This window comes from Photinus pyralis, unplaced genomic scaffold, assembly GCF_008802855.1.
Source record: "Photinus pyralis isolate 1611_PpyrPB1 unplaced genomic scaffold, Ppyr1.3 Ppyr1.4_LG2, whole genome shotgun sequence".
NCBI classification, from domain to species: Eukaryota; Metazoa; Arthropoda; class Insecta; order Coleoptera; family Lampyridae; genus Photinus; species Photinus pyralis.
In genome coordinates this window covers 37,604,943-37,618,400 of record NW_022170403.1, presented here as the reverse complement: position 1 = coordinate 37,618,400, position 13,458 = coordinate 37,604,943, and the positions used below count along the sequence as shown (strand labels likewise).

Below are 13,458 nucleotides of genomic sequence, written 5' to 3'. Positions count from 1 at the left end.
TTACTTTATTTACTACACATCACGTTGTGAGCTCCGTGCCTATATGGTAACAATCCATTCAATGGTAGTTTAGTTAGTTTACCACTTTCTCCCATCTCAAAGATGGGAGAAAGTGGTAGTTGTTGCTTTGGTTTTTTGGCTACTGAATATAATAATTTTTTATTGCAGTAATTTTTATCAAAAACTTATGGCAAGGTGTAGCGTTAAATTAAAATAACTGGATATTAACTATTATATTTTGCTTTGTTAGTATTTGTCCAGTTACCTTATCGACTAAAAGGGGAGGATCCTTTTTTGCAGTTTGAAATACCACATTTTACGAAACTATGTTTTTAGGATGCGCTTGAATAGAACTAACTTTGCTTAAATCTAAGTAGTTTCTAAAATACCGATACTGCAATACTGTTTTAACTTTAAAAACTCTCAGTAAAAACTAATACTTAAATATTATTCTAAAAGGTGAAAAATGATAAACCAAAACATTCTGTTGAAAAGAAGAAACAAAGAACACAGTAGTAATTGAAAACCACTAATAAACAAATTAACTTTTGAGGTAAATTTCGAAAAATGAAAGGAAATTTTTTTGGGAAGACCCAGGATGGTATGTAGCTATGTAGTCTATATGTGTGATCAACGTGGCGAAAAAAAACATTGCTGAACTTGGAAGAGGGAAATGCACAAATAAGTCTATGAATATATAAAGACTACCTATATATAAGTAAACATATTTTTAACAAGTTAAAAAGTAATCGTAAACGATTTACATAAAGCGCATTTCCACTTGCATTCATTTCCTATTTGTAAAATGCAACTTTTGTTAAAATTGTAAAAATCCGGCCACAAATATGAAAGATAGCGTTACACATGTGCAATCCATTTTTGACGTGCTACTTCAATTTCAGTTTATAAGAAGAGTTTCATTTCAATGCTTTTCTACATAAGAAAGTTGGAACTGCGCATGCGCAAACCTAAATTTTGAAGCTAAAGTTAGATTTTCCTTTGTTCCAAGTGGCTATATGTATCAAATTTCATTTAAATGCTTTCATAAATAAAAAAGTTGACACTGCGCATCCGCAAAACCAAATTTTGAAACTGGCGTAAACATTTGCTTTTTCGTACTTCCAAGACTAAAGTGACAACTTCACTCCATTATGACAAATACCTACTGAAGTGTCACTTTTTGTCCCGCCGGGATTAAATTTGGACGAACATCCCGGAAGGATGAAATTATTAACAAGCAATTTCAGTAGGTTGTTCCACAATTTGTATGCGGCACTACTTCTTAAACGCATCGTACTGCTGCTCATATAGTTTTTTGGATTTCGGTGGTATCAATTCTTTACCTAGTTTGGCTACTTTTTATCAATATCAAATGCACTTTTGTCACCCACCACCAAAATTATGACACTAGCAATGACAGTTTCCAAATTATTTTTGTTACCATAGCATAGGGATTGTCGTACCAACGCAACGTGCCTATGGTAACTTGTTAAGCAGCGATGTTTTGAAAGAACGCGTTCTCTAACTCAATACATATTAAGTGTTTCAGTTTCGGAAGTACGAAAAATATCGTATATACCTTGCGACTGAAGTAGTGGTCTTAATCCCTCAGGTAAATTATGGCCCTCCCTTCGGTCGGGCCATAAACTTTACCTTCGAGATTAAAAGTACTACTTCAGTCCCTCGGTATATAATATACTATTATTTCAAGTGGCTATTTATCAAATTTCATTTAAATCCCTCCATAAATAAGAAAGTTGGCACTGCGCATGCGCAAAACCAAATTTTGACACTGACGTTAAATTTGCATTTATTCCAAGTGGCTATGTATCAAATTTCATTTAAATACTTTTATAATTAAAAAAGTTTGCAATTCGGTTTATAAATGGTCGAGATGCGAAAAGGGCACTGTGAATTTTGAATGGATTCGACTCAACTTTTGGCATTGCTCATTGTATGGCTAAAGCTATGCCCATATTGAATTTCATGCAATTCAGTTCATAACTAACAGAGATGTAAAAGCGATCGGACATTTCTAAACAAACTTATCGTTCACACGGACAGGTAGAGGGACAGACAGACAAAGGAACAAACGGACAGACCAACAGGCAGACGACAGACAGCAATGCAAAATTATATACGATCTCTAGCATCGTTAATAAACGGCAAAAGTGTAAAATTATGGAACATGTAAAAAAACGGTTTTTTGTTTTTTTACAATAACTTTTTTTGTAAGCGGTACAGAAAAAATTCCTTCCTTGGTATTGTACAAGACTCGACACCATAACGAACCAAATAGCGAAAAAAGTAGAACAATAGCTCTTAAGATAAAAAACTAGTAGTGTCTCAAAACGAGCGGACGGACGGACGGACAAAGTGGCCACAATAGCGCATTTTTTTATTGTGGAAATGCGCTAAAAAGTATAATGCGGTATGTCAAACGTCATACGTCCAAGGCTTTCTACAGTGGCTGCAGATTAAAAGAGCAGTTCACGCGTGTCCTTGCAACTCCACATGGTCCCACAAGTCCCTAATTCTTGCAATCACATGAAATCATTCACAAGTGATGATGCTTTTGTTGACTTGAGTTCATCATCTTGAGGCTGAGGCTTTGTGATGTGGACTCCAGAGCTATATCAACAGCAGTACGAGCTCCGTTTTTTGTGGAAAGTTGGTTTCACTGCAACCCTCACCAGCGCCCGCACTTCCACCATACAGAGCAATCCGCCGCTGTATTGCTATGCGTTTAGATATAAATATATGGCATTGAAAAGTGGCAAGTATACTTAGTTTCGAACATGGAGAACACTTTCATCTTGCCTTCCCTCATACCTGAAGAAAGCGATTAAATATAGGTATGTGCCATATACATTTTTCAATTAAATCTATTCTATTCACAATGATGGGTTCCCGACTATATGTACACACACCAAAAAGGCTCTTTTTGTGTCTATACCCGACCCTTAACTCTTTCCATCTGGGTTTAACGAGTCTGTTCCTCTCAATATTGGACAGCATGCACCCTGTTTAGCTCCGCTTTCCGCGGTTCCAAAACTGTTGGAAGGAGCTGATGTAGTTTCATCTGCCAGACCATAGAACCTGCATTTGGGCTCCCCTACAAGCCTAACCTGGTGCATATATGATTAATAGTTGACCATATCTATATCAGTGACCCGTGGGAACCCCGATGATCTGCCTAATCGGGCCTCTATTCGGTTTTGGAAACTTTTATGAACCCCTATTTGCGCAGGGGTCTTGATAAGAAAAGGCTCCATCTGTGGCTATCTGAGTTAAATTGTTCGTTGTCATTGAGCCCGCAGTTTTTAAATCCTGCCATTGACAACGGAGGGGGTAATCCCTAGCTCGCCAGACCAAGGCCTATACTACCTTTTCGAGTGAACTCGTTCGCCTTTTCGTTGCTCGCCCTATATTCCACATTGCATATATACGTACCTATATAGGTATACTTACGGAGGTGTAGTATGACTAACATCTCTGTCTGCAACACGATGCTATGCTGCGCAAAGGAGAAGCTAATATGTGAGGACTAGGGAATGCTAATACCCGGATCGCGGGATCCCGCAGTCCTTTTGTGGGATTAATCCCGTACGTAAATGGAGCAGGATCCCGCGGGATTTGGGGGATTGCAGAATTTATCGACCAAGCTTACCGCATCATACATTAACAATGCGAATTTGATTACTTCGAACATTTTTGTTGTTGCAGTTCATGCAATAATTACGCGCAAACCTGTATCTATTATTAACTTTGTTAAACAGCGAGATGAGTACGCAAATCAGACTTATTTATACTGTTTTAAAACGCAGGAACTGTTATTCTTGTAGACAATATGTCGGACCCGTCGATTGTTTATAAAAGAATTTAGTAGGTAGTAAAGGGGCTGTATGGAAATATTGCAGCGAATTTTCTAGCAATCCAGATAGACATGGAGGGGCCATAAAAGATTACGCACCGGCGCGGCGACAAGAAAAGACGGCAGTTGATGTGTTGCATTGTTTCCGCGAAATAAAATGTGTTTTCTTGAGAATATTCCGTTAACTGCACAAAATTGCTTATTTCCGAACGTTTTTAAAATTTGACGGGATCCCGCAGGATTACTATCTAATGATCCCGCAAATCTTTATACATAAATGTTACCTATAGGGGAGGAAGAGGGGGTCCACTATTTAAACCGCCACACACCATAGACTTTCTATTGGTAATGGTATAGTTGAACCAATGAAAACTTATTAAGTAAACCAATAAGTAACAAATTACAGCTGTCAGTTAGTAAAATAATTATCATTAAAGGACAAACTATTAAAAAATTTGTCATAAGTTTATGACACAAACTTTCATTTATTTTATTATTAATCTACAGACAATTAGTTGAGTTACCTACAAAATTACTTAGAAAAAAAATTCTATCCAGTGTATAAAAAAGCTTTAAATTAACATAATGAATTATGTAAACATAAAATGAATAAATAGTTTATACAGTGCGTTTATCTTAAACTGCAACATACGATTTTGCATGCAAGTACACTAGCATTCGAATTACGTATTGTTTGTTTGGATTATGAAAATAATTTAAATACAAAGTGGAAGTACTTGCGCGATTATGCTTCTCTTCAGTTACAAATATTGACTAACCTAACATTTGAGCAAAAATATCCTTGCATTTATAGGTTAGGAATTCGTGATCATAAAACTTTTATGTTCAGTGTTCACGATTTTAGCAATCATGATCATAAGATCACACCTCGAAAGAACGTGATTTGACAATCCAAACACGTTTGGATCACCGAAAGAAAGTGCCTACTAATTATCATAAATTTTCTTATTAAACTGTTTAATTGAAATTTATAATTGTTTGTTTTTCACAACCCTTATAAATATTTAAAAATCCATTTAGATTGTTTCAAATATAATATGTATTATTAATATTCCTTTAAACATCGTCTCGCAAAATGTGACAAGTTCGCTTCTTGCAATGTGTACAAACATGACGAGATGATGGCACGTTATGATAAGCATCAAGGCATCTCTCTTTATTTCTTAAGCCCATCACACAATGAAATAACAAATAAGGAATAAGAAATAACAATTTTCAATCTACTGATCTTTATGGATTTGCACACAACATTGAAATATGAAATAAGCCTAGCAAATAAGAAATAATAATTTCGTTCAGTCGAATTTTTATTCCTTATTCATATTGCGAACCAATGACATTAGAAGAGGCGCGCACGCGTATTCTCTATTTATTATTTTCTCTTTGTTAATCTAAAATAAAACAAGTACGTATGAGGTGTTGATTTGTGATGTTATGAACTTAGAATTATATTTGATAGTGGTGCAATTAGCCTGCTATTGCCTTACAATTAGCTGCCATTTTATTTATAATGACATAAATTCAAACGGAATGAGTGTTCTGATTGGCTTATAGTCTGTTGCTATTTGTTTGTTGTGTTTTGCGTGAGGTGCAGTGTCCTACATAACCTGAAAATAATTAAAGGCTGGTCGAGTTGTGACTCGCACATTATCCAATGTTTTAAATGGAACATAGGAAAACACCATTGCATGTAATCGTATATGTTCCAATGTGAGATAAATGCACTGTATATATTCTGCATTACTTAAATTATTGAATAAAATTTCACGCTCTAATTGTATTCTTCCAATTCTAAAATGAACTCGAGTGCACTGTTGCATTTGTCCCAGCAAAAGCAAAATGCACCAGGCAAGTGTTTATGATTGGTCTATTTAGGAATTGAACGAACAGTTTTTAGTCAGTATCGAGTACATTAATATTGGTCAAACCAAACTTTTAATGTTCTTTCTTCTTTGGCTTTTTGGGATTTCTTGACCTTGATTTTGCCTTACACAGTGGACAAATTGGCGCATTTCGATGTATTTGTTGATGGCAACTCAAACATGATTTCATTGGTGGCGGTTGTTGCCTAATGAAAAAAATAATTATCAATATTAGGATCCGTCACCACAGTAAAAATACAAATTTTAGCGATTAAACGAAAACAAACAAAAGCACCTCAAGCTAACAAAATCCGACCTGAAGGTAGGCGTAGGTGGTCCTGGATGTGGAGGTTGGGCTAAGCTACTTGGACGCCCTGCCTCAGGTTTATTCGCTACCAGTCTTAAGGGATTGGGTGGTGGTAAAAATGTGGGTGGTAATGGAGGAGCTAAAGCGCTCATATGGTTGTCTGTTGGAGCTAAAGGACGTGTCCATTCATTACTTTTTGCAAAATTTTGAGAATTCGATTTGCTTGGCGAGAAAAATTGTGCAAATCGCCTGAAAGGTGTAACGTTACATTTCTCTAAATATATGGCAAATAACACATACTCGGGTGTAACTAACGTTGCCTCCTCTTCGTGAAGTTCGGGTAATCTATCCAAACCTAAACAATCTCGTCTTAACCGATCCACTTCCGATTTTAATGGAAGATACTCTTCATGAACTCTGGCGGCGGTGGCTAAAGATCGACCACGACTTTCTTCTGCATGTTTTATAACACCTTCCATCTGCATTTAAAATGTAAACACCAATCAAAATACTGTCGCAAATACTCACCGCATTTATGTCTGCATGAATCTGTCGTAATTCTTCGACATGCGACATTTTTTCTTGGAGCAGCAAATCCATCTCTTGTTTGTATTCTGATAGACATTTTTCTTCTTGATCTAAAGCTTCTACCTCAAGAAGAATTCTAGTCTTGAGTTTTTCCAACTGAATAGTTTTCGCCCTAAAGTATTGATTTTAAAATGGTACATGTTATGCTGCTATGACGACTGATATACCTGATCTCTTTAATAGCTTCTAATTTAGCAAAAACTGTTCTTTCGTCTGTTGTTGCCATATTTATTATTTGAAACTATATATTTTATAATATATGTTTAAAACTTGTCATTTCAGTAACAACAAATTGGGGGTGTGTTGTTTCTAAAAGAAACGTCTTATGAAAGAAGTGAAAGAGTAGGATGTGTCTACACTATATTCCAATATTACAAATTATTATGACCAGTAAAGCAAGGTTTACACATGCAAGCATCATCTCTGAAACCGTTTATATGTAACAGCCTTTGACATTTTGTATCAAATTAAAGGTCTCGGAAAAAGGAAAACAACAGTGAAGAAAAAAATGGGTGCCATTTGAAAAAATGGAGTTACGGATATTTAAACATTTAAAAGTTGAGAGCTTTGAAAAAGTGACGTAGTCGCACTTTTTAGACGGTTACGCATACCAAAAGAAAATTCGATCATTCCTTAATAAAGCAGTGAAAACTGTTTTGCAGTATCTCTCACCGTTTTCGAATAATAAATTTTTAAAATTACCCCTGCAAATTCAATTTTTGACATAAAAACTTGAATATCGACGAAGTCCTTGGAGCAAAGGGTCAACTATGGGGTATCGTTGTACTCCAAATTCGACGTAGAATCCGAAAATATAGAAAAATAGGGGGTCCTTATTTTAAATAACAAAGTTGATGGCTACCTCCGGTATTTGCGGAAGTGGCGCCATATTGAAAATATTTTAGTTCATTTCATCATGTGCCAAAACTCTTAAAGGATTTATCAGTTCAGTTTCATTTTCACCCTGTATAGGTTTCGGTTGCGCACTACCTAGGCAGAATTATTTTTTAAGCGTTCCTGTGCCGGTTCGCGTATTGGCATTCTGTACTATTATTCAGAGCAGCTCTGGTCTGATTCGCAGTATACTATGACTTCACCTTATGCGCAATTTAATAATACATTATATACTGCGATTCAGAGCATGGATATGGTTTAGTGTTTGTTTTATTACTAAAATCAGCTAACCACTTGTCGCACCAAAAACTGTTAATATCTTCACCCTTTTTTTAAGTCGAAGTTCTACTAGTTCCAAATATTCGATCATTGAAAACGTATTCTCGTTACACATTTCAACCATTACCTCTTTGTAGTTCATTATGGTGCAGTTTGAGAACCGCAAAAATATACCTTTCTTACAAAGGTAACAATAAAAAATACTTCTTGCAAATGTTTGACAATCAAAAGAGTTTAGAGGCAACTAAACTGTTCTCAACCCGGACCCGTGTTCCGCATAGACATATGAGAAAATTATTCGGAATAATACTCGACATAATGTCTATGGTGTTCCCGGCATTGCACAAGACATGTAATTCCATGACCACTGCTAACAAATCATGCTACAAACAAGCCCGCTTTGCGTCGAAAACTATGGCGGATTCTTAATTGAGGATCAATAATCATATACCTAAACACCGCCGATGGACATCCAACAACGCTGTAATAAATAAAATGTGTGTGTTCGAAACATGAACGTATGATTGGTTGTATAACTTTACCTTTCTTGAATTTCCAGGTTGGTGTTCACCGATCACACTGTATATTTCAGTACCAACATTTGAAAGAAAAATAGTTTCATGTGACAAACCTGTGTTACCAAAATTGCATTATTTTTGTGTAGGAAATACTTGTATGTAGCCTTAGCAACGTGTTAAAATTAAAGCAGGAGTATGTACACTCTTTGACTCTTGGGATCCATCGAAAATAAATGACCATGTTTTGAAATTTTGAATTTCGTTTAGGGTTTTTCTTATTGCAAGGTTATTTTAGTAAATTGTGCTTGTGTCAATTGTCATTCGCGGTTGTCGGCTATCAGTCAGCGCAATCTATCTTTTTCGGCTCCCTTCCCAGCTTTGATTACATGTTTTTTGTAATTATAGTCAATTAACTTAAACAATTTCAGTTAGTTGATTGCTAAAGGTTGATAGTTTAAATTGTGGTTGCTTACGTTAAACTTTCTATCAAAATGTATCTCATTAAACATAGTTGCTTAGTAATACTTTTAGCTTTGATTGTTAAGATTGAGGGTAAGTGCTTGCTTTGTTAGTTTAGTAATAATAATTCTCATCAATTTCAGGTGAAGAACTTAAGGCAACGGTAACAACTCCAGACGGAAAAACTAGCATCACTTCTAGTTCTACACCTGCGAACACCTTGACGACCACAGTAACGGACAAATCCACCGATAAATCCACATCTTCTTCAATTTCCCCCACAACACAGCAATCGACAACCACTGCTAGGGTTATTACAGGTATGAAAAATAATTTGTTTATATTGTCAATGTTATTTATTTATTCATTCATTTTTTTGTATGTGATAAATTTCCCTTTGATCTTTGACATAGTTTCATTACGGCGTAGTAATTACCAATCATGATATTTAATCTATTTTCGATAATATCTCTATCTTAAAATGTGCTAGAAATGATAGTATGTGGTCAAGTGGTAGTTGCTCATCTTTCCGTGAATAGACTTGTTCTATAAATCTTGGAAAGTCTTAGAAAATTGTATTAGAAAGCTTAGAGTTCAGACACATTGTTTTTCGATTTTAAGTTGAGAATACTTACAGTTGAAACTGGAGGTGGGAGAACTTCCTCTGAGTGGCAAAGTGGTTGCCAGTATGCTGCGTGATTCATTCGATTTTAAGGGTGTCTCTGTTTGATATTTTTTGTAGCAAGTTTGAAGTCTTACATCCCTGCTTAGATACATAACTGATTAGTTGGCTAATGGTGTCTGGTGGTGGTCTGTAGGTACCTTCTGGGTTTTAGAATCCATGTGTGAACTGTGAAGATGATTAGATATGAAAAGGGTGCATAAAAAATGGCGAGGTCTCAATGTAATACTTATTACTCCCCCATCTTGTTTGGGGAGTCACTTAACTCCCTGACTGCCTCTCTCAGAATGCAATAGCGGCTGTCTTTCAAGACTGCCTCAAGTCCTACTCTTTAGTTTTAAACCAAATGGTTGTCCTTAGAACCTGATTCTGCTCATAAATATGACAGTGTACAACCAGATAAAAGTACTTGAAGTTGGTCTATCGCATGGTATAGAGAATGCCATACTTGTTTTATCCGCTTTCAGTCCAGTTCAGTCTTGAGTTCAGTAAAACGCTTAGATGCATTCTTTTCATACTTTGCTTACAGTATGTCCAACATGCAAGTTTCGGCCATAGGGAATACAACTTCCTACCTTCTTTCTTTCCGGTATTGTCTAATTTATCACAAGAAACTTCGTCTCCAGTTAGGTAATGATTTCCTTTTCCTTGAGAATACTATTGCGAGATCTTTTCCTGTATCTATAAAGGACAAGTACAAAATACATACGTTGGCCGAAAACAAATTTGCTTGAACAAAATATCGGCAGGTCATTTTTTAGGTGAAAAAAATAAGCTCCTGCTACATTCATCAAGTGACAAGTCCTACGAAAGTTTTAATGTGCTCTACTCGATACTCTACAATCACCTCACTACCTTTTGATAGCTCAAATCTTCAAAAACGCTATTTTGTTCGTTAAAATGAGATTAACCGTAACTTGAGGCAAGGTAAATACAAAAAATGCAATGACAGGTTTGATGTTAAGGATGTCAATTCAAATACGGCAGCAAATTTGTTTTATTAGATATTTTTACGAAGAATCCAGTGGCGTAGTCAAAAATATTTTGAACCACAGTTTCTAAGATTTGACCCCAATGTATGTATTTTTAAATGCAACACCCTATATATTTTAATGTAAATTGTTTTTCATTCTTTTTCCTGGTTACAACCTATATATTTTTTTTAATTTTAGTCATGAAAACCTTTTTTTTTACTGTTTAATTGGAGGTCCTAGATTCATGGAGATGTTTGTTTATTGTATCCACAGTAATGAAGGCAGCTGATACCAATCGATACACATGGCTGACGGTAGAAACATGCCTATTCAAAATTTAGAAAAATACGATGTATAATTATATATACAGGGTGGTGACTTGTGTAACGCATCATAGGTATTTCAATGTAAAATTTATAACATGCGATTATTGGCTCCCCAAATTATTTTAGAGCAAAAATGTATTAAAGTTTTTTGTAGAAAAAAATTTTTTACGCCAATCAACCGTATTAGTTTTCAATTTTTTGCGTAATAATCAATAGAATTTAAAAAGCAAAGCAGATTAGTAATCACGATTAAATTGGCTTTCAAATAATGTGTCATTTGCCATAGGATTCGATTTAAAATTTTAGGGGTTAAGCTCCCTACGTAGAGGGGTGAAGACTTGGGTTCGTGATTTGTATTCCAAAAGTTGTCCCCCTCGAATACAAAATTGACGTGTTCGAGGATTTTTCGAAATTTCTAAATTTAATACCCTAAAAGCCCTCTGTATACTTCTCGTTGGGCCACTCTGTATATACATTTTTGCTCTAAAATAATTTGGGGAGCCAATAATGGCATGTTATGAATTTTACATTGAAATCCCTGATGCGTTACGCAAGTAACCAGCCTGTATATAATTATATAAAAAATATTAGGGATCGATCGATACCGATATTAATATGTAATATAATATGATACTGTACAGGATGTCCTACTAAGAAAGGCTACAGGCCATATCTAAGGAGCCGCTAGTTGCACAGTTTGGGGAAAAAGTGTTTGTTAACAAAAGAGACCAAGAGATTCGCTGAAATTTTTAGCTTCCTAGCATGTGCTAGGTAGCTATTGCGATAGCCGTTTTTTGAACATTTCAAAATTTCATCAAATGTCGACGTTTTAGACCATTTTAAGCAACTTTTAAAGAATAAAAATTTTTTCCGTCTGTATGTACGTACGTACGTTTGTTGGCAATTTTCTGAGAAAACGGCTCGACGGATTTTGTTGAAATTTTGTATATATGTTTTAGGCATACCGAACAGAAAAATAACGGGCCGGATTTTTGAAAAGAAATTTTGGAGCGCCGTAACGGCATCGAACTTTTTTTTTCAAATAGCAACCTAAAATTTTTATTCTATTATTTGGAAGACCTTATTTCCTGTGTACAACCTACAAAAAATTGGGCCGGGTTATATTATCAAAAAACGGAGAAAAAAATTGTCAAAGTCAAAAAATTGTGTTGCATATGTGCAAAACGCAACGATCTTCTTTCTGAAGCAATTTAAACGAAATTTCTATGGTAAGTCCCTTTAATAAAAGCAAACAAAATTCATGCGCAAAAATCGTGTTGCGCATGCGCAGAAATGCAATTTTCTTATTTATGGAACAATTAAAACGAAATTTGGATGGTAGGTCCTCCTAATAAAAGAAAACAAAATGCATGCGCAAAAAATCGAGTTGCACATGTGCAACATCCAACTTTCTTATTTATGGAGAAATTTTAACGAAAATTGGATGGTAGGTCCCTCTAATAAAAGCAAACAAAATGCATGCGCAAAAATCGTGTTGCACATGCGCAGAAATGCAACTTTCTTATTTATGGAACAATTTTAACGAAATTTAGATGGTAGGTCCTTTTAATAAAAGCTAACAAAATGCATGCGCAAAAAATAGTGCTGTGCATGTGCAACATCCAACTTTCTTATTTATGGAGCAATTTTAACGAAAATTGGATGGTAGGTCCCTCTAATAAAAGCAAACAAAATGCATGCGCAAAAATCGTGTTGCGCATGTGCAACATCCAACTTTCTTATTTATGGAGCAATTTTAACGAAAATTGGATGGTAGGTCCCTCTAATAAAAGCAAACAAAATGCATGCGTAAAAAATGCACCTTTCTTATTTTTTCCGTCTGTATGTACGTACGTATGTTTGGTGGCAATTTTCTGAGAAAACGGCTCGACGGATTTTGTTCAAATTTCGGATATGTATATTAGGCATACCGAACAGAAAAATAACGGGCTGGATTTTTGAAAAAAAATTTTGGAGCGCCGCAATGGCATCAAACTTTTTTTTCAAATAGTAACCTGAAATTTTTATTGAGTTATTTGGAAGATCTTATCTTCCTGTGTACAACCTACAAAAATTGTGTCGGGTTTTATTACCAAAAAATGTTTCAAAACCCACTCGTGGGTATTGCCGCGTAACACATTGTAAATGATGAGTAATGGGCAAATATAGACCATAGCAGCAATCAATTAGCGAAAATCTGAAGTCTCTTGGTGACCCAGGGGCCGAGATCTCGATGGAACAGACGGACGGACATAGACAGACAGACGAAAACACAAGCACATAAGCGTTACCTCAACATCGTTGTGATACACTAAAAAGTTGGCATTGCGCAGTTTGCGCGCATATGCACACCTGATTTTTACGATCGATTAAATGTGTCGTGGATACTAGCCTACTCAAAAGACGCATGAATGGCATCAGCACCTTTAGCTTGTTGTGTATTTTATTTCACACTTGTGTAATGCTTATTGGGTTTCTTTCTAGCTTATTATGTCAGATTTGCAGTAACTTCCATTCCTATATATACAGAGAATTTTTTTTAAATGTATACTTTCGGCATATGTAACCTTTAAAAAAACAGGTCAATCATGGGGAATAGATGAAACAGGTAATCAACTCCACGCGAATTTGTTTGAAATAATCTATGCTATAAAAATGGTCGCTTAATGTCAAA

At 35.5% G+C, this 13,458-nt stretch overlaps 1 protein-coding gene and 1 long non-coding RNA gene across 4 annotated transcripts; one reads left to right on the top strand and one right to left on the bottom strand.

Moving 5' to 3' along the window:
- Positions 1 to 4,797: 4,797 nt before the first annotated feature.
- On the bottom strand, positions 4,798 to 6,960 carry LOC116162856 (zinc finger C4H2 domain-containing protein-like). Of its 3 annotated transcripts, none has more exons than XM_031476596.1 (5): positions 6,820 to 6,960; positions 6,593 to 6,764; positions 6,365 to 6,543; positions 6,053 to 6,313; positions 4,798 to 5,963 (listed from the first exon to the last, which is right to left on the bottom strand). In XM_031476596.1, the coding sequence occupies exons 1-5, from the start codon at positions 6,876 to 6,878 to the stop codon at positions 5,831 to 5,833; spliced, it is 804 nt and encodes a 267-aa protein (XP_031332456.1). In that variant the 5' UTR covers positions 6,879 to 6,960; the 3' UTR covers positions 4,798 to 5,830. The 3 variants fall into 3 exon arrangements, with proteins under 3 accessions (XP_031332456.1, XP_031332457.1, XP_031332455.1); XM_031476597.1 differs by having other exon boundaries at positions 6,074 to 6,313; XM_031476595.1 differs by having other exon boundaries at positions 6,053 to 6,543.
- A 1,688-nt stretch (positions 6,961 to 8,648) lies between these two features.
- On the top strand, positions 8,649 to 9,105 carry LOC116162859. The gene is made up of 2 exons (XR_004143626.1): positions 8,649 to 8,895; positions 8,946 to 9,105. It is a non-coding gene; the product is annotated as an uncharacterized LOC116162859 (long non-coding RNA).
- The last annotated feature ends 4,353 nt before the right edge of the window (positions 9,106 to 13,458 follow it).